General features: G+C 37.2%; 1 protein-coding gene across 2 annotated transcripts in view; it reads right to left on the reverse strand.

Annotated features, from left to right (window-relative positions):
• Nucleotides 1-345: 345 nt before the first annotated feature.
• Nucleotides 346-22,518, reverse strand: part of LOC124605804 (serine-rich adhesin for platelets-like) — a 378,387-nt gene continuing 356,214 nt past the window's right edge. Inside the window, exons 14-16 of one of the 2 annotated variants that reach the window (XM_047137707.1) lie at nucleotides 17,927-18,402; nucleotides 2,984-3,248; nucleotides 346-1,062 (exon numbers count right to left, since the gene is read on the reverse strand). In XM_047137707.1, coding sequence (XP_046993663.1) covers nucleotides 715-1,062; nucleotides 2,984-3,248; nucleotides 17,927-18,402 — 1,089 coding nt within the window. In that variant the 3' untranslated portion in view covers nucleotides 346-714. The remainder of the gene's footprint in view (nucleotides 1,063-2,983; nucleotides 3,249-17,926; nucleotides 18,403-22,518) is intronic. The other variant, XM_047137706.1, reaches the window with a different exon arrangement.

A 22,518-nucleotide genomic window follows, 5' to 3' on the forward strand; every position in this document is an offset into this window, starting at 1 on the left:
CTAAATTATGGATAATAATTGACTTACCCTCGTATATTGGACCTAATGGTAACAAATAGACCTGACCTCCACTGTGGTAAGGTCAAAAGTATGTAATTTGCAGGAGACAGGATCAACCTATTCTGATGTCTGACCGAATGAAAAACTTCTGATTATAATATTAAACTTTGCTAATGCAAACTCCAAGGTCATAAGTTTAGAAGAGATGGAATATTCTTAGTCTTCATTTCTTCTGTTAGCATGCAATACAAATTACACATGAAATACATGTTCTTTAGCTGCTGCAAGGTAGTGTTCAAATCACCAAGAATTCACAATAAATTCTAGGTATAATAACACACAGAAAACAAAATAAAGAGAATTTTTATTGAATCTATACAACATTTGTAGATACTGGTTATAATACAACAAAAAATCAAGTAATGCATATCTGAATGTGACTAGAAAAGTGTTGGTTTGTTTATCAGTTCATGTATGTTGTATAAATGGTAATGACAGATTATTGATATATTTGTAAAACTGCATCAGTAAATTATAGATTATAGGTAAATTATTTGTCCTGTAATAATAAGATATGCATGCCTTCAAATAAATATGAATGATACTGGCTACACAAATCACTCAAATAACAGAAGTGGAGTTAATCTACAGGCAGTTTTAGTATCATGCAAATAAAACATGAACTATTTGCACCATATATGTAGTAGTAGTTTGTTAACTTTGATTTGTATCAGATTTCACTGCACAAATGTCTTTGTTGCCTTTTTCATTAGCTATTACAACGGTAACAGAATTAGTTTCAAGTTTGCTTCCAAGCTTTTCCGCAACCCGTTGAATTGAAGGTTTCACATTGCTTTTCAGAGTTCCACTGAATAAAGGTACTTTACTGAGAGTACTTGCTTTTGAAACACTGTTAGCTATTTGCCGTGTGTTTGCATCAGATCCTTTGTTAAACGATGGTGATGAACTGAAATTATTGCACAATGTGTCCGAGTTCACTGAGATTTTCACTTTGCTTCCCTCTTGCTTTTCTACTGTACTCCCACCATTTACAATAATTCCCTGTAAAAAAAAATCATAATTCAGACAGTTCTGAAATAATTTATATAAATTACTTATGGAACCACAAAGGAAAGAATGCAAATGATGATATGCCAGTGATCTGTTGTGACTCATTAATGTGTTTCACAAGCTATACTAATAACAATACCCTGCAAAAGAATATATAAATATTATCTAGAATGTATGTGCCTCTGTGTACTGTGGTTCCAATGAACACACAACAAAGATAATCCTACAAATTGTATGCATTATTTTAATATTTCTTCTGTAAAACTGGAAATTTCCATCAAGTTTTATTTTATGAAACTGTGCTATACATATCCATGGGATAAGTAACAGGTACAATATTTTTCCATAATTTACTGCCTTTCTAGTGACTATGATTTTGAATGGATACTAAACCTCTTCTGGGACTTGTAGAGGGTCATAAATACATAATATTTTGAATTGGAACCCATGTCTGGAAACATACCATTTCCATTCCACAACTGTTTCAGTTCAAATGTTTAACTCATTCACTTCTGCTTCAGGAATTGAATTAGGCTGATGCAGTACATTTATCAGGTAACAATTTAAAAGGAAACATAACAAAACATCCACTTATCACTTAAGCACAGTTGTTTATAATAACACTTAAACATTACATGCTTGCATCTTAAAAAATGCATACTGTACATACAGGACAGTACTGATGCATTGATGCATTACAACAGCAGCTCAATATCAATGTGGCAGCCACCAACACTGTTACAGACACTGTACTTATGAAGCATGTCCTGGTAGACATTCTCCCTCCCACCTGGTGTCTCTTCAACTTCTAGTGCAGCAGCTAGAACTCATGCCAGTAAAGTTTCATCAGGCTTTACAGGAGTCTCATAAATTAAACTTCACATATGACCTACAAGAAGTAATGCACATCATCCTGTGTACCCTATTTCACACCAATACAACTCAGAGACTTTTCTCTTTCCCTCAGCAGGCATGGGCGACTACATGCCTGAACTGAAACCATTGTAGAATGGAAACAGTACATTGCCAGACATGTATTCTTATTCAAAATATTATGTACTTGCTTTCTTTACAAGTCCTAGAAGTTTTTAATGGGTATTTCCAAACAATTTGAACACATATCCATAATAGAGACACAAAATTAATGTTCATGTAGACATGACCTTGTTGCCTTTGGTTCAGAGTGGACTTACATACTCTAGCGCAAAGATATTAAACAAGGTCCCATCTAACATAAAGAAAGAAACTTGGTATCATGACAAATTCAAAATAAAATCAAAGAAAGTAATGAATGTGACTAATGCCACTCTTTATGCACCTTAACTGATTACCTAGATTCAAGGATTGAAAATTTCTGTTAGCTACAAGGCAAGTAGTTGCACTACAAGTAGGTTCTATACAAATTTTGAATAAAATTAATGGTGCTCTCAAACCAATAATAGATACTCAATATAAAGGAGAACCTACCTACACCATTGTGTGTTCAATGGGCTAGTTTAATGGCAGAAAGGTATCCTAAACAAAGAGTTTAAAAGAAATGAGGTAGGTTGGACTAGAATAAAACATCAAAGAGGCTGGGTGGGAATTACACATACGTGTGCACCACTAGCCCAAAATCAAATGTACATTAAAGCTGTTCTATCTTGGAAACCATTCAGAATAGGGCATATGTGCATATAAAGTTTTCTGCCTCAAATGAGTTTTCCTGTCATATCCCTGAAAACTGGCCATTCCTGCTAGGACACCCTGTATATTATGCCCTATTACCTATTCTCAGTTGGACTTTATGTCTACTGAATAGCAAAGACTTATCCATTGAGAGACACTGGGTAATTTAAAAGTGTACATACTTTTAATGTCCTGTGCATTAGTACAACAAATACTTCTGTGTAGTTTAAACACTTTAACTTACATTTTCTTCTGTTCTTCTTCTAAGATTTGATCTTGAAAGTGTCTGTGATAGTTCTGAGTGCAGAAGAGATGAAACCGGCATCTTGTTCTCAACAGGACAATTTTGTGTACCATTTGAAACTGCATTATCAAGAAAATCAAACTTGGATGGTTGCCTTTTTTCTTTTCCAGAAGGATATTCACCAATTATTACAGAGACTGGACGGTGCTTTTTAATAGATGCTTGGGATTTACTCGATGTTGACCCATCAGATGAGGAGGAACTATTGAAAAAAATTAAACCATAAATCAGAAAAAAGCATTGTTATTAATCTCAACAATCAAATAAGACATCATTTTAAAAAAATTACCTTTTATTATAATATGATTTAGTTTTATATACCAGTACAAACAATGTTTGGTAATGACAATGTGTTCAAATATCCATACTATAATTTATTAGCTTCAAACTGTTTAGCTGTCAGGGTACCAAGTATTAATCTAACAGTACAATTACATAAGACGAATCAGAATGTTTCTAGTTCCAAAAGTTTGTTATTCATGTATAAGGGGTGTTCAAAAAGAAACGAGCCGGATGCATAATTACAGAAACCAGTACCTGCATGTTAGAAGTATTGACCCTGGCTGTTGAGACACTTGTCCCAGTGTGACACAAGGCAGTGGATGGCTGTCTCATAAAATTCCTGAGGCTGTGATGTTAACCATTTCCACACATACAGCTGGACGTTGTCATCGAGGTGAATCATTTGCCCCTCAGAGACTTTTTAATGGGACCAAAACTGCCGTAATCACAGGGAGAGAGGTCCGGACTGTATGGAGGGCAGCCGAGAGCCTCCCATTTGAATTTCTGCAGGAGTGCCACAACTGTGTTGGACGTATGAGACTTTGCATTGTCGTGGAGCAGAATGACCTGACGGGTGAGATTGCCTGGTCGTGTTGACTTTTCGCTTGGCGAAGGGTGGTCACGGGTTGTGAGTAATGCTGGGCATTCACTGTTGTCCTGTGCTGCAGGAAGTGAATCAGAAGTGGGCCATCTTGGTCAAAGAAGAGTGTCAGCGTAGGGGCAAATGATTCATCTCAGACGATGACATCCAGCTGTGCATGCGGAACTGGTTTACATCACAGCCCCGGGAATTTTATGAGACAGCTATTCACCACCTTGTGACACATTGGGACATGTGTCTCAACAGCCAAGGTCAATACTTATAACATACAGGTACTGGTTTCTGTAATTATGCCTCCGGCTTGTTTCTTTTTGAAGATCCCTTATAGAAGAGGATATATTACAACAAAAGTAATACTGAGGAACAGATAGAAAATCACAAATATTTAGTTTGCACATTGTGTCACAATGCAAACATGAAATCAATGGTGGTCAGCCCCATCCTAAAAAAACAAAAGCTATGATGTAGATATGAACAAAGTCTGATACTGGAACAATGGAAACTCCAGGTGTCTGAGTTTGCATGAATATGTGTGTGTGTGTGTGTGTGTGTGTGTGTGTGTGTGTGTGTGTGTGTGTGTGTGTGTGTGTGTGTGTGTGTGGGTGTGTGCTCTACTTCAGAATATAGCCTTTTCCTTTTGCCCAAAAGCTGACTTGTTTAGCAGCCTTTTTGTTGTGCCTGTCTGCAACTCACCATCTCCACTATATGGTGAGTATCAGTCTATCCTTTTCATAATACTGTATGATACTTGCATTCATATTTGCCAGGTGACAGAAGCAGTGCAGCTACGAAAAAAGTCACAAGTGGAGATCATATAGGATTCTGTGTTCTTGGAGTGACTTTTTTAAACATGTTCTGATCATTTGATGTTATTTTCTATGCAACTGTGGATTATATTCATTCACTGGTAAAAATATAGCATCAGTTTAAAGAAATAGGCTTTAGTTACAAATAAAAAGAGCATGGGTGTCTGTCACAAGTAAAACAGGGAATGAAAAACACCAATAAGATTTTCTTAATATGCATCACAAATCCCCACACCATTTATGTGACATATCTGTCTGTTAATAAAGCCCTTCCACATGCACTTAAACCAGTTTCTGAAGAATGCCAACAAAAGACTGTGATAGTTTTCTTGCATTAGTTTGCTCATGTTGATTAGTTACATTTTCCATGGACCATATTCATGATAAATGTTATGATGCCGAAAGTATCAACTGAAAAAAAAAAAAACAGGCTATATATTTAAAAAAAAATTATGTATCTATATGCTGGTCTTTTTGAGTTTTTTCTCTATAAATGGCTGACTAATTATTTCTAATCAAGAATTCCTCTGTTTTATAGAAGGAGTTGTTAAGGAGAAATACCTTTAATTTATATTTGAAAACACTTGCACTATCAGATATTGAATTTCCATCAATGAACTGTTTGTTTCATTTCAACTTCACATTGCGTATTGAAATCAGTTTAATATGCATTGCTGGTACATGTAAATCGATATCAATAATCTTCTGTTTACTCCTTGATTTTTACTGTTAATATGTGGTGGTTGCACATTCATACATGTGTAGCCATTGCAAGGCACTTACTGTTTATTTCGTTTAATAAAATGTTAACTGTTTACAAAGCTTTCCTGTTAATCGTACTAAAAATGCTCAGCAAGAAGGTTATAGGCACAGATGTGAAAGCAATGTTTTATAAAGATTAAAAATAGAAGTCGTATGCAGAAATCTGAAATCGGTTCATATGCAACTTATGTGTGTACCAACCTGTTTCTTCCACCAACTGATCATTTGTGTGTGTAGACAGCTGTTTACTTCATACATTTAGTCCTAAAAATGAGTGGTACAACCTCATATGGGCTTCTGACACCCGGACATGAAAATTATTCAATGTGGAACTTTGCCATGAAGGTGTATTTAATCCACAACAAACTATGGTATGTTACAGAAAACATTCCTACTGATCTGACAAAATTGGATGATTCTTGGAAGATGAGACAGAAAAGCACATTCCCAGGTTATCCTCTTCGTGGAAAAGACATGCTACTCACATATAAGTTACGTGTATTGATGGCAGATGTCTGGATAACCATCAAGAAAGCACTTGAAGACTCTGGACTCACACATAGGGTGGGCTTGCTTAAAACATTAATCAGAACAAAATTAGGTAAATCCAAGTCAGTAGATGACTGCTGTAATTGAATCATAGCAACCACACTTAAGCTAAAAGAAATGAAATTCTCGATGAGTGAAGAGTGGATTGGAACTTTTGCTCCTTGCTAGATTACCCGATGATTATCGACCTATGATTATGGCACTTGAACACAGTGACAAATATTGTTCTAGAAATGATGAAAAGGAGGAAGCTCAGCAAAAAATAATGATAAAGGAAAATTAGAAAAACAGTTAGAACACAAGAATGCCTTTCTTGCAACAGGTTCTAAACAGTCTCACAAAAGGGAGATGTAGTATTTAGATTCTTGTGCCTTGATTCACACCACGAATGATGAAGGGAAGTTTCATAATGCCAGGCTGTGTAATAGCTCAGTGATCAATGTGGGGGGTGATGGTTTAGTAGCAAAGACTTCTGGAAATGTCAATCTGACCTCCAGTACAGGTGATAAAACAGTAGATGTAGAAGTGCCTGGGGTAATTCATCTTCCAAACTCAACTGTGAATTTGCTCTCTGTTACTAAAATTGTAAGCAAAGGATATAAAGTGACCTTTAGAAAAAAGAAAGATAGAAAGGTGGATTCATTTATGATGCAGCAGGTGCCAAAGCATCACATAAGAATGACATCCATAGTTTGAATTCAGGTGAAGTAAAACAATTCTACTATACAAAAAATAGTGGATTCCTATGGCATCCCTGGTTAGGATGTATACATTGCAAAGTATGCTGAAGTTAGTAATAGTTTCAATGGGACTAAATGACAATAGTGTGGTCAAGGCTCCATATGAATTGTCCATCATGGGGAAAATAGTCACATCTTCCATTCACAGCTTGCAAAATGTATTTTAAAAAGTCTTGAACTTGGTAACTCTGATTTATGTGGGCCAATGGACACAGCGTCTATTGATAGACATCTTCATTTTCTCATAATTATTGATGACTTAAAATAAAAAGATTTCTGACTTCTGAAAGTAACATCCACCAGTTTACAGTACAATACAATCCACAGCAAAATGGTGTCACTGAGAGAGCTAGTCAAATCTCAGTTGTAAAAGTCAATACCAAGATGTTCAATGAAAACTTACCAAAGGAGTATTGGGCTAAAGTGATGGCTACAGTTGCATACTTATCAAACTGATACTCATTCACCAGACTTGTAAATAAAATGTCATATGCAACAATATAAGGAAAAATATATTGTAACTGCATAGAAAACCACTCACTAGATGGCAGCAAGAGAACACACATATATAAGGTATTACAGTTTGTAAACTGAAATACCTTTTAAATGTGTCTTCTCCTGTCACTGCTTAGTGAGTAGTTACAGTTTGCAAACTGCAGAAGCAAGCACACCTGATGCACATGACTGCCATCTCCAGCAGCTCAAAATGGAATGCCAGTCATGTGTGCATGAAGTAAGCTTGCTTGTATGAATTAAAGTGTGTGTGTTTCCTTTTCTGAAGAAGACTTTGGCCAAAAGCTAAATGTGCAACAGTCTTTTCACCTGTGCCAGTCTGCAATTCTATGTGTCACCTTTATGATGAGTAGCAAACTATCTTTTTCCTTATATTATTATTTTCCACACTGGAGTTTGCAGTCTTTTAAATACCATATGCATTTTGATACAGGAGAAAGCCGAACTCAGCACACTTCAGGATTTCTACCTGTAGTGTAATGATTCCACAGCAAAACCCTCCTTCTCTAATGACCTCGAGATTGACAGGAGGTTACACCCTAATCTTCCTTCCAAAACCCCGTCATAAAAAGTGGGATAAGAAGTCACAGAAGATGATTTTTGTAGACTACTGCCAGGCAAAAAAGGTGACTGATTCACTGATAGGGAGATTTGTCAGACGTCAACAGGGATGTAAATTTTCAGGAGGATGAGAATTTTGCAAGTTCAAGGATAGAGGAACTTAAAATCACCAGTGTCTTAGAACTGAAGCAGAAAGCAGTTTATCATGAGATCCATACTTTCCACACTGCCAAATCAGTATAATATGTTAATGGGTTGTTTTATGATTTTGACAGCGATCCAGTGTAAACTGAAGCTAAAAAAATGGAACCTATAATTCAACTATAGTTTATAACGCAAAGGTCAAGCAGAGAGCCAAAACCCACTATTTTACCTACAATTTGCAAAAAGGACACTACCAAATGAAGATATTGTTGTCAAAGAGGCCTTGGGAGGGATAAATAAGGAAGAACTGAAAAAGCAATCAAGAAATAATTCTCGTCTGTAGTTCTTAATGGCACATTCGTAGAGAGAGAGCTATCCAGGGGGCACACAAACCTCTCAAGACTAAATGGGTATTAAAGATAAAGCCTGATACTGGCAATACACCAGAAACATTTAAGTCAATCTAGTGGTAAAAGGGTGCTCTCAAGGTGAAGATGTTACTTATCAGCAAACTTTCACACCAGTGGCCAAGCATGTATTCATTAGATATCTCTTATCTATAGCAGCTTGAGAGAACCTAGAGATCAACCATGTTGATATCACCACCACTTGTCTCTACAAAGATTTAAAAGAAGCAGTATGTCTCAGTCCACCAGAAAATTTTGCAGTGCTTGACAAATTATGGAGTCTGAAGAAAGTTGTTTATGCAGTTAAAGAGGCTGGTCAGAACTGGAATAATAATAATAATAATAAAAGCCAGTGAGATGTTAAGAAAACTGAAACTGATCTCATCAAACACTGATACATGCATCTCTTTTCATAGAACTTTGTGTTCTGCCTTACGGCAGGTCTTGTCATGGGGGAAGCCTTGTCAGAGAGGTCCACCGAATGAGTGTCTAAGGAAGTGATTCCAGTGGTGGTTTCCCGTTGCCTTCCACTGATGATGATGAAATGATAATTAGGACAACACAATACCCAGTCCCTGAGTGGCGTAAATCTCTGAACCAGCTGGGAATTGAACCCAGGTCCCTTGGCGTGACAGACCGCCGTGCTGACCACTCAGCTAATGGGGCAGACTATTTTCATAAAGATGGTAGCAAACTAGCTATCACAGCTTTGTGTGTTGCTAATATGTTATTATTTTCAAATTACAAAAGTGTTTTGATTCACATCAAAAACTTTTTTAAGGAATTCTTTTTAGATAAAAGACTTCACACCAGTGAACCAATGCCTAGGTATGGAAATTAAACAAAATCATGAAAAAGGAAAAATCTGGATCTCCCAAGAATCCTATGCAAGAAAAGTTCTGGAGAAATTTGAAGTGAGTAAAGCCAAACTGGTGTCAACACCACTTGAACTCAGTTTGGACTTTGAGGCAATCAAATCAAGTGATACTTAAGTGAACCTTATCATGAATCAACAGAAGTCTTCTACATTTATCCTACATCCTCCAGACCTGACATGTTTTTTCCCATTAACATTATTAAAAATATAACAACTATTTTAAATAGGTCCATTACTCGTCAGTGAAAATACTGTATAGATATTTAGAGGAAACCGTGGGCTATAAGCTAGAATTTTCTTGACATGGCTACAGAGAAATAATAACCTTCAGTGCTGCAGATTGTGAAAACAAAATTAATGGCAGATACTCTGTAACTATTTCAAGTATAGAAATACAATACTAGTAGAAAACAAAAGCTATTACAATATATGCCTTTGGCAACAACTGTTAAGGTTTTGCTGTGGTTAAGATAGCTTATGTGTCAGGTAGATCCAAGTAGTATCACTAAGTCACTTAATATATATTGTGATGACAAAGGTACCATTCAATGAACCAAAAATACAGTGACAAGTTCTAGATACAAGCAAATAGATCTAAAATATTTTATAAGAAAGCATGCCGAGTCAGTTGTTATTACTATTGAACGTCTTTCTTCTGAAGAAATGATATCTGATATACTCATAAAACGCCTAAGTAACATTGTACATGAAACATGTATATGAAACTATGGCCTTGTGAAATAAGTTAGGAGGTGACTGTTAACTAAACTTCAGAATATGTGAGGATATCAGTTTAAGGGGACATGTTGGAATATCTGAATTAATACTGACAGTTTTCTGCTTACTCTTTGATTTTTACTATTACTCTGTGGCTATTGTGCATTCGTATAAGTGTAGACATTGTAGTGCTCATACTGATTTTTCCATTTAATAGCACATTAATAATCTTTCACGTTAATTATACTAACAATCCTCAGTAATTGATAGGAGCTGGGATATTTTTAACAGTATAAAACTGAACAAGCTGGGTTTCTTTCCTTTTTTTTCTCTTTTCTTTTTTTTTTTTTTTTTAAAAAGTTTATGGCTAGCCCATTTGTGTAAAACAAGTCACTAACTTTCACAAAAACAACAATTAATATGTTCAGTGGTGATGCTTTTTAATTCAGCTTAATAGAAATGCTTGTATCATCTTCAACCAGGTCAAATTTGCCAACGACTGTCCCTGTGGACTCTCTTTCTAATTTCTCCCCATGCAGATGGAATTGCATTCATCTTTGAATTACTTGAACAGGCTAGGGTAATGTTCTGCATTCTGTTTCTTAAATAAGAACTAAACAGGCATGTGCTGAACTACATATTGCTTAAAAACTTAACTTCTCTAATTATGGAATAGGGTAGATTGCTACTCACCATAAAGACGACTCACTGAGTTGCAGACAGGTACAACAAAAAGATTGTTACACATGCAGCCATCAGCCAAAGCCTCCCTCAGCAAAGAAAACATACACATATTCACACAATCAAGCACACCACACACACACTTGGCCATTGCCACTGACAGATCTGACCAGAATGCGACTGTCACATGAATAGCAACATGAAGTACTTCGAGGAAGACCGCTGTCTGGCAGAGTACGCATGGGTGCTAGGCACAGTGTCAGGAGGTGGAGGGTGAGGAAATGGGGAGAGAAAAAGGAGGAGAGCAGAAAAAGGAGAGGAGAGGAAAAGGAGAAGAGTGGGAAAGGAGATGAGAGGAAAAGGAGGAGAGTGGAGAGGAGAGAAGAGAAAAAGAAGGAGAGCAAAGGAGAGGAGAAGAAAAGGAGAAGAGTGGAAAAGAAGATGAGAGGAAAGGGAGGAGAGTGGAGAGGAGAGGTGCCGAAAAGGAGAGGAGGGGAGGGGAGAAGGAAAGGGAAAAGGATGGACAAGTATGTTGGCAGAGGTTGGCTCACAAAGAGGATGTGGGAATGTGAGAGGAGAGGAGGTGACAGGACAAGGTGGTAGAAACTGTTGGTTGCCATTTCCCCATATGTCCCCAAATCCTCCCATCATCGCCAAGAGCCACCTACAAAAGAGTGCCTTGTCACTCAATACCACCCCAGACTGGAACAAATGAACCACATCCTACATCATGGTCTTGATTATCTATCATCATCTCTAAAATGAGGGACACCTTACCCCTCCAAAACTTGGCATTCCACAGCCCGCCCAGCCTCCACAACATCATAGTCCATTCCTATGGCACTCCCAATCTCAACCTCCTGCAACAGGTATCATATCCTTGTGTAAGACCTAGGTGCAAGACCTGTCCAATCCACCCACACAGTACTTCTTATTCCAGTCCTGTTACAGGCTTATCTTAGCCCATCAAAGGCTTGGCCACTTGTGAAACCAGCCATGTTGTGTACCAGCTCCGCTGCAGACATTGCACAGCTTTTTATATTGGTGTGACTACCAACCAGCTGTCCATCAGGATGAATGGCCACTGCCAAACTGTGGCCAAAAACAAAGTACACCATCCTGTGACACAACATGCTGCAGAAGATACCATGTTTGATTTCAATGGCTGATTCACAACCTGGGCCATCTGGATCCTCCACTCCACAACCATCTTTTCTGTACTGCACAGATGGGAGTTATCCTTACAATACATTATGGGAGTTATCCTTACAATACATTCTCCTCTTCCTAAATTATCCTGGCCTCAACCTGCAGTAACCTACTGCCCCCAAACCCTCCAACCAACAGTTTCTACCTCCTCATCCTGTCACCTCCTCCCCTTTCACATTCTCACATTGTCTTTGTGTGCCTCCCTCTGCACTGTACCTTCCCTACTCTCCTTTTCTGCTCTCTGCTCTTTCCACTCTCCTCCTTTTCTGCTCTCCTCCCTTTTCACCCAGAATCCCCCCCACCTCCTGAAACTGTGTCTGGCAGTCTGTAGTCTCTGCACACCCTGTCCGACAGTGCTCTTCTGTCCCCCCACCAGTACCTTGCTACCCCTTTCCCCACTCCACATTGCTATTCACGTGACAGTCACATTCTGATTGGAACTGCTGGTGGCGGCTGCAGGGTGTGTGTGAGGTGTGCTTGCTAGTATGAATGTGTGAATGTTTTTTTTACCGAGGAAAGCTTTGGCTAATAATTGCAAGTGTAACAGTCTTTTTGTTGCACCTGTCTGCTGCAAGTTAACAGATCACCTTTATGGTGAGCAGCAATCTATCCTATTCCTTATATTGTTTTTATTCTAACCTGAAGTTTTCATTGCTTATCTTCTCTACCACAATATTATGACTGACACAATCAAATGCATTCAGTAAGCCACAGAAGATTCCAACTGGTGATATTCTATCATTTAAAAATTTTGTAATGCTCTCAGTAAATGTATAAATAGTTGTGCCCTTGGGAAGGCCCTTTTTAAAATCTGAAATATGACTGGCTAAACATCACACTACTACACAGCTGGGTGGCAACCCTGAAGAACATTAAATTTTCTAAAGGTGGTATTTATTGACATCGACCCCTCATATAGAGAGGCCTACAGATGATATATTCTAATCTGTGTTGGAGAACACCCCCAATTAATGATGCACTGCATGTGTGATTAAGGTCATTAAGCATTATAGGGACCTCTATTTTTATAAACTGAATTGGAAGTCTTTGTCAGTTTAAGTCCTAACTCTTTATAGGTTTGTGGTCATTATTTTAACTACAGCACTTAAGGTTAAAATCTCTAATCCAGTGCCCATAAACAACCCTATTGCATTCAGCTACTGTATGGGAACATTCTTTGTCCAATAAAACAACCACAATGAGCTTGTAGTGTTCTGTCAATAGGTGGTAGCACTCGTACTTTGTAGTTGGTAAAGTAAAGCACTCTCAGTTTCCAGTGAATGGACTGAGTTGTAACTTTGCTGGTAAGTCTTTACATTTACAAAATTAAGTTGATTTTTTATGATTTTATTGTGCAATACAGATACGTAGACAGTAACCTGCCTCCTATTTCACTGTATCTAGTGCAAATCACTGTGAAATGAATTTTTTTTTGTTTAATGTATGCAGGGTTGACTTAAGGGACAAGCAACACAAGCTGCCACTTGGGGCACTAAGCTGTGTGTGGGGGAAAAGAGGGAGGCATCAAATGATAAGTCACTTGTGTAGTAAAATGTTCTGGAACTGGCCCTGTGTGAATGCAAGAGGATGTTCATAATCTCAATTTTCCTAGAGTTTATGTACTTTTTTGGCTGTAAAAAAATACTTTTGCAGAAGTTATTTTATTTTATTATGGTATCTCACTATATAAATGGCACTTTTATCAATCGGCTTCTAAAATACAGCATGGCACTCAGATGTTATAGGCAGTTCCATAGAAGCCAACTCCCATTTTAATATAGCAAGGTCAACTTTTTGTGGGCTGTGAGCTGCATAAAGCAATCAAAACTGAAGGAGAGCACAGACTGTGTCGAATTTTGCTGGTAAGTCTCTAGATTTACAATAATAAATCGATTTATTATGATACTGTAGTGTAATATAGATATGTTAACAATAATTTGCCCCTAGTTTCACTGTATATAGTGCAAATCACTGTAAAATGAGGTTTCTTGTCTCATATCAGCAAAAATACATACATAATCTTAACTTTCTATCAATTTATTGTAATATTTTGTTGTAAAAAATACATCTGCACATGTTATTTTATGTTATTTGGTACCTCAGCATACACCAATGAGCCAAAACATTATGACCACCCATTTAATAGCATGTTGTTCCACTTTTCAAACACAGTACAACAGAGATTCTGCTTGTCATTGATTCTAGAAGTTCTTGACATGATTCCAGAAGTATGTGGCAGCAAATGTCTATGCAAAAGTCAGTCAATTCCTGCAAATTTTGCGATGTTGGTTTACAGGCACACAACTATTGCCTGATATGTGTTCCAATAGGTACAGTTCAGGCACATTTGCTAGCCAACATATTAATGTGAGTTCACTATTGTGCCCCTCAAACCACTGCGGCATGATCCTGACTTTGCAACACAGACATTTTTCGAGCTGGAAGATGTCATTGCCATGGGGGAGACTTCAAGCATGAAGTGATGCAAGTGGTCTGCAATAATGTTCATGTAGTTCATTACTGTCATGATGCCTTCGATTATTTGTTACAGATTCCAAGGAAGCCCAACTAAATGTACCCCATAGCATAATTCTGCCTTCACCAGCCTGCACCTGAGGTGCGGTGCATGTTTTGTGCAGCTGTTCACCTGATGACGGCATGTAAGGACCCAACCAGTGACCTGGTGTAAAAAGAAATGTGCTTCATCAGACAGGCCATATGTTTCTATTGATCCATGATGAAAACTCAGTGATGCTGTGCCCACTGCAACAATGTCATTAGGTCAACACAGGGAACATGTAGGAACCATGTGATGTGGAGCTCCAAGTTCAACAATGACCTTTGAACAGTGTGCTCCGAAACACTTGTGCCTGCACCAGCATTGTGGTCTATCATCATACCTGCCACAGACCACTGCCTATCCTGGATTACACAATTGGGGATCCTCCAACCTCTACGTTTTGTAATGAGAAATGATCGTCCAATACCATATGGCCTACTCATTATTTCACCTTCCTTCAACCATTTCCATAGGTGTTCACAACAGTAGTACACCAACAGGAGACCAGCTTCACCATTTCAGAGATTCTTGTTTCCAGCTGCAGTACCATAACAATGTGCCCTCTGTCAAAACCACTTATACTAGTGGATTTCCACATCTGCGGCCCATATCTTCACTATAATGACTGCCTGTCCATCTCTTTCTCACTTACATTCTTTCCTTACTGAGTCATGTACCTGCAACATCACCAGGAAGTATACAACCTCGCAGTGGGCAGTGGTCATAATGTTTTGGCTCATCAGTGTATACATGACACTTTTAGTAAAAAGTTTCAAAATTGTAGCACTCCACTCAGTAAACAGTTTTAATATGCATTCTTCCTTCAATATCATATTTTTACATAGTTGTGTAACAGTTAAAAATATTGTAATGTAAATAATTTGTTTTTTACAATTTAGGTTATAATGTCATTAGGAAAATCAGGCTTCGACTCTACTGACATAGAACAGCTTCTTTTGGAAGATGTGTTTGATGACATTACTTCCAATTCTTCTAAGCAGGGTATGAATCCATGTCAACATAACACTCAAAACATTTTTGGTACCATTTGGTCCTAGAGTTCCTATGAATTTTCATTTCCCTCTATGGGGATTAATGAAAATTTTCTACTACTTCATTGTTGCAGCAACAGTAAATTCATGTATACTTGACAAGGAACTGTAGTTGAGATGGCAGAAGAAGAGCTCTGCCAGCTTGCAGCACTGTTGCCAGTTTTCAACTGTGAAGTGCTAACAGCTGCAGGCAAAATCAGCAGCCATGTACAGAGCTGTGACAACACTGAAAGTTTGCGACAGAGACATTTAAAAAATCGCTTTATGTTACTGGTTGAGGTAGGACAGTGAAACTAACAAGCTCAGTCCAATGCAACTGACAGGGATCAACTTAAACCAACTCAAGCTTTCTTGCTGGGGATACTAAACCTCAGTCACACCTAAAATTTAGAAATATTCGGCCAATGAGCTGATTGAAAATTTCTCCTCAAAACTGAAAATGGGACCAACACCCAGCCTAAAAAAAATAATTAGTAGGTCAAAATTTCAGAAAAGAGCTACAGGATTCCAAGGGGTGCACTTCATGAACATGACTGAACATATGTCTACAACTGGTATATCAAGGAGGTGTGCAATTTGCAGCACACTAAGCAAACTTAAATGTAGTAAGTTAGCATGCACTACTTGCAGTGCAGACAGTGCTTTGCAACCTTCCATCAGCAGAAGTAAGCATGAGAACAAATCTGGTGTATAATTTGCGATTTTATGTGTTTATATTTTGTATGCATTTATGTGTATGAATATAAAAAACAAAGATAACAACAAATAAAGCTTCCATTTCTTCTGTTTATTGCTATTTTAGTAAAAGACCCCACAAAGTGGTTAACTTATCGACCATAAAAATAGCACTTCCACAGGGTGGATTGTGCTCAATATTTTGTCAAGCATTAAAATTTGTATTAATTAGTGATACAAGATTTTTCAAATCTTGACTTTTTTATGCTCTTGGGTATGATTAGATTTCAGTGCACTCTATTAAAGAGGAAGTTTACCCTACAAAGAATTAATAGTGTCTGCCTGAATTCTGTATTTTACCTAATGTGGAGTCTCACTTGATCTAGTAACCACAGGGATTTGTACACTAGTGGATCCCTGTATGTGTTTTGCTAATAGATTTGCTAACTTGTCCTGATGGAAGCAGATTATTTGAATGAAAAAATAGTATTTGGAGATGAAGTAGCTATACACATTTCAGGGAAGGTCAACACACATTGTACTAATTTTAAGATCACAAAAGTCACATTTGTCCCTGGATAGGACTTTTTCCTTCACTGAAAATACAGTGACATGATACATGATAATATGGATATTCCTGTAGGTCAAAGAGGACAATGCTTACTTCAGTTTTCCAAAGGATAGTACCCTTCCAAATTTCCAACATGATGGTTGGAACCATGTTGATGCCCTACATCACAATGATGGATTGGATACACAGATGATGGAGATGAATCAATGCTGCAGAGATTAAGATACGCTGCACATGCTGCTCTGTTGACTCAGTACTAACCTGTGAGTGAGCAGATCATCTCAGCAGCTGTTGCACTTATTGACAAAGACTTATTATGAAGGGTTTGTTATGTATCTGATATTCAAATCCATGTAAGCTATGTGACACATGATATGACAATTAAATGTTGTTAACATTCTGAAAATAACCTCTGAAAGAAGAATGAAAATCAGAGTTAAACATGATGTCAAAAAAACTATCTGAACTTCCTTTCTATCAATACCAGTCACAGTACAAACACTGGTTTGAGGACGATTAGCTATATCATCCCAGTTCCAATGAATCACCGCTGAACACTCTGTAGCTTCCTTTGTCATCATATCGACACAAGTATCTTGCATCACTGTGCTTTGCTGCATACCTCCAGTTGCAAAATGCTACTGTTTTCATCACTTTACAGTGTATCTCTTGTAAGGTCATAGTTTGTATCATTACAGGGTTCACTGAAATCATTTTCTTCCAAAAAATGTCAAGTTCTTACAGCTTCTACTTTGTGGGGGTCAGACTTATTGTCACTCCCAGAGCTCATGACACACAGACTAACAATTTCACTAACATACAACTAGTGCCATGTAATAGTATGTCTGCTGAAAACAGTGAGTTACAGAGTCACATGTTGCATCTACAGTGCTGTAAGGGGGGGGGGGGGGGCGGCACCCATCATTGTACTGCAATGCAAGGAATTGTAGTGATGACTGTATCCATTATTTTACTTGAATGGGTTACCTACCATGTGGGACATAGCATGCTGTAAATATTATATATATGAAGTGCTCATATTACTGTAAAATACTACTATACTACAAATAGGTCATGGAAAAAAATAATTTCTGTTATTTGGTGTTTCGCTATGTGCAGTTATTTTAACCATTATTTACACAATACTGTGTGGATAGATAAGCATAAGGTACATACCTAGAGGAATCCATTGTAGAAGGCCTTTCTTTTGTTGTGTTGAAATACGTCTGTGGCGGTTTTGGAGGTGGACCACGAGGATTTGTCAGTTTAAAGGATTCAAGTGATTCCATCTCCACACTTTCTGCTGACTTATCAGGAAGTCTATTGGAAACTCTCATCTCACTGTTTGTTCTTTTTGCATCTGTTCTATTTATAATCTCTACAGTTTTGTGTGATGCTGAAGAACTTATTGATGTTGATAATTTTTTACTTAATTCTTTTACTAAAACTTGTCCATGTGCTGAATTTGTCAATTTTCTAGGAGACACAGAAGATGTTGTACTCATATTGTCATAATCAGGTGTGGGACAGGATGGTGGTGTACTTGTGGGGGATGATTTAACAGAAAATGAAGATGATGTAGAAGAATCTTGTTCATAGCCATTAATTCCTTTACTTATCTGAGATTTGCTGTTATTTCCATCAGTTTGCACCTGAAACATAAATAAATAAATTTATACGTTTGAGCACAGTCACATTAAGAGATCTATTTTTACAGTTGGTAATGGTAGGCTCACCACCAACCAGTTTTATCCACAGCCAAGTTGACAATGCACTTGTGGATGGTGATACCTGGCCCAGATGTAACTTATTTAAATACTAGATGTGGCAGACATTTTCATCACCAAGATTAACTGGTAAGGGGAAGAGAAATGGTAGCATAAATCCAAAACCTCTCTGCAGGGTTTGATGAGGAGCATTTGCACTAAGACTGGAATAGAGGTTTGTGCAAACTACAATACTGATATGCTTAATCACATGTGAACTCAATCTTCCAGACAAGTCTTTTCCCATACACTCTTAACTATACAGTGTAGACACCTTCTCAAGAAATCATATATAGATCGTGTTGACAACTACATACCAATATCATTCACATTAGTGTTCTCAAAATCTCTTGAAAAGTCAGTGTTCTGTAGAGGCACTGTTTGTTTGAATTATGTCAGCTTATTAATAGAGTTACACTTTAGCTACAGAAATGACTCATCAGTTGACCAGTAATTTAATTCTTTTGTGTGCAGCAAAAGCAAAAGAACTCAATTATTACACGTTGTTTCTCAGGCACCACCATATTTACATTACACACCACCACCTTACATGTTCCAATTCAGAGCCCTCTAGTGACAGAAGGTAGCAAATAAGTAGACATGAAAAAATGACAGAAACTGCATAATAAAACACATAATGTTCTGCAGGTAGTCAGTTCACAGCTAAAATAAATGGACTTGCAATTAGATCAGAACTTAGTATATTTGTGTAATGCAGCTATGGAGGACCTTCTACTCCCTCACAGTAGTGACATGATAATGTAGTGGAGGATGTCATAACTAATGGACTGAAGATAAAGAGAAGCTCTAATGGAAGATACATTTTCATGACTTGGAGAACTTCAGCATGACAGATGACCTGCACTCATTCAATGACTGGTGACTCTGAGGGAGTCATGTCCTCCTTTTCCATTCAGAAAAGTAGATGTGAGTGTAGCATCTTGTTTCAACATGCTTCTGAAAGAAGTTTTGGTGGCCAGAGAGAGACTAAATAATTTCTAGGCCATGTTTTTCTCTTCTTGAATTCTTGTTCTCTTCTGAAATAGCAAAAGTCCATTTCCCAGATACTTTTGCAAGTTACTGAAAGGTAAGGACACAAAGAAATATCTTTCTTACAATGTCAACTCAGAATTGTTACCTAACTCAAGTATGCTGATATGTAATTTCTATAATTTTGTCAATTCAATCAGGGTAAATGTTGGAGTCATTTTTAAAAATAGGACATGACAACCTCCCTGCCCATTATTAGTAATGTGAAATTAACATGTTATACAGATGTATTATATTAGAATTGTTATCCATTTAATGAAGTGAAACATACTATGATTGCAAACTACTATTACAGTGATCCTGTTCACTAACTATGGAAATGTTTTTCTTTTAAGTGAAGACACTGGTGCACAGTCCTCTAATCAAAAACTTCATGCTCCTTTCATCTCTTCCTCTTACTGGCTGATTACCAGTAATTGAACAGTCTTCCACCATCTATCATCTCCAGGCAAGGAAGCACAGCATTGTTGTATGCCAATTACACTGTGCTGCACTTTAAAATTTTTGGAATTATGTTTTATGACTGTAAACTGATATTTAGAATATTTTTCATTCTGATTTCAAAAAAGATTTTGAGTTTTATGTATCATGTCAGATTTTTGTACACATCACATCTCAACTTTTAGCTGAAACTGCTTTTTTGCCCCTAACAGGGAATGATTTAACTGAATTAAAAATACATTACTTGTTTTGTAATCTTCTATGGAATCACTACACACTGCATTAGGGTAGACAATGATGTATGTTCAGTTAAAATGCTATCAATTATTAAAAAACCACAGCATATGTATCACAATTTAATTTTCCTGAAGTGATTTCACTGCATCAAGTTCTTTCTGACATGGGGTAAAATTTCCCTTCCTTGATTGCCTCCCATCATCAGTGTCATCTCTCTTTAGCAGATAATGGTAATCTCTCATCATTTTCGTTTTCCACCTTCCCTGCTATCTCTTTACCATTTCACTGATATCCTAGTGGAATCATTCTCCTTGTTCTTCACTGACATCGCTAAGATTTGTGGGGAAACATCAATATGTGAAAGTAGAAAATGGAGCTTCACACTCATGTTACATTCTAATTTCATGAAACTTTGCAACATTATTTTAATGCTGTGCTTATAATTTCAATGTTTGTTTCTGCCCAAAAAGCTGGCCACTATTTCTTTAAATGAAACCCTAGCCCTTTACTCCACTGGATTCAATGTACTTTCAAACAAACTGTCTTTTATTAAATTTTTTATTTGCGACCCCATGAAGATTCCTTCTTTAAGCTTCTCATAAGATAATTTTAAACAACATCTTTCCAAGAGTAGGAAGCAGTCACCATCTTTTGGAAGGCTGACTTGGAACAGAGTGAATTCTACAGCAGCAAAGCTCATATTGATAACATACTCAGCAAAATAAAATATCTAGATGAAAGCAGGAATTACATTAAAAGCATAATACAGCTGTTCTTCCCGTTACATTTCTTTCTGTTTGACATCAATAACTAGCAAGCATTTCAACAATATGTTAATCATAGTCAAAATGTATATTCCAAGCAGAAACAGTCACAATACCAGACGTTGGAAGAAAGGAGCCTTATCAAGGAATATGTACTCTGATTGCTGGGATACCTTCTATTACTCCATATCCATTTTCAGTGTCTTCCATGTTAAAACAATCTTCACTTTTTGTTCTTATTCTGCCTATTTTCATTGCCTACCTTTCAGTGCCTGTCTTAACCAGTTTTATATTTTCTCTGGTCTTGGTTTTTACACACTTATTTCAGTTATCACTGCTCTTGCCCATTCTTCTTTTTTAGTGTTGTTTTTTATTTTATTCATTTTTTTCAAATTCTTTCCCAGCTTTTATAACCATCCACAAGCCACTTGAAGCAACAGAGTGCTTATGTTGACTGTAGTTTATTTTACACCAATAAGCACTTTTGAATGATTTTATAACCATTAATTATAATACTTACAGAACCAAGCAGAGATTGATTTTCTGTTGAGCTTCACAGTTTGACAAAAATTATATAATTGTTATAACACTCCTTCCCAGCACTGTGGTCAAGATTTGTCAAATTTATTTTATTTCATCTTTGTTGGTTGGTATCTTTCCTGTCACTAGTCATCAGTTAACTTAATGGAATGCAACTGTGTGTGTCATCTTCTGTGGATCATGTAATCTCTGGTCTGCTTGTTACTGTATTTTAGCTGTTTGTGTATCATATTTTCCGGAGCAGAGAGTGAGACCAGTCCAACATTTGCCTCAACAAGCATGGAAAACAACGTACAACCACACTGAAGCTAGCTAATATACCACACCAGTGGTGGTTAATGATCTGTGGGGATTTGATATGCATTCGGCTCAAATTCCTGTCTTGCAAGCTAGCTCACTGCACGTTAAGCTTCTGTGTATGGGCAGGTTACATTGCCTTAACTCTAGTCACATGAATAATAGCACTTGTCGTCTACACAGTGTTACTATTTTTATTACTCTCTGGTATTTGTTATCCTCAATGAAATGTATAATATGTGAATGAGTAGTGTCAGTTATAAACAGCCATGCAAAATTCCATAGATCACTAGAGAGGTGGTATTTTCTGCAACCTCTCTAAGGCCTTTGACTGTGTGAATCACAATATTCTCCTAGATAAATTGACTTTCTATGGGAATGATGATGTAGCCAACCACAGGATGATGTCGTATCCAATCAAAATAATGCAGAAAGTTATATTTAAAAGGGAACTTCATCAACTCAACCTTGTATTTTCTTGAGAAAAAAACACGAGCTAGATATCAACCCCAGTAATTGATCTAACATGAAAATTCGGGCCATTATGTAGACACATAGCAAACAAAATCTGTTTCACATGGACAAAATTGTAGTTGTCACCTCATCTTCTGGGAAAGTGAACATGGAACTTTTACAGAAGTGGTGAGAAGAAGTGTTTTATAAAATCGTCTGA

This window comes from Schistocerca americana, chromosome 3 (genome assembly GCF_021461395.2).
Source record: "Schistocerca americana isolate TAMUIC-IGC-003095 chromosome 3, iqSchAmer2.1, whole genome shotgun sequence".
Taxonomy (NCBI): domain Eukaryota; kingdom Metazoa; phylum Arthropoda; class Insecta; order Orthoptera; family Acrididae; genus Schistocerca; species Schistocerca americana.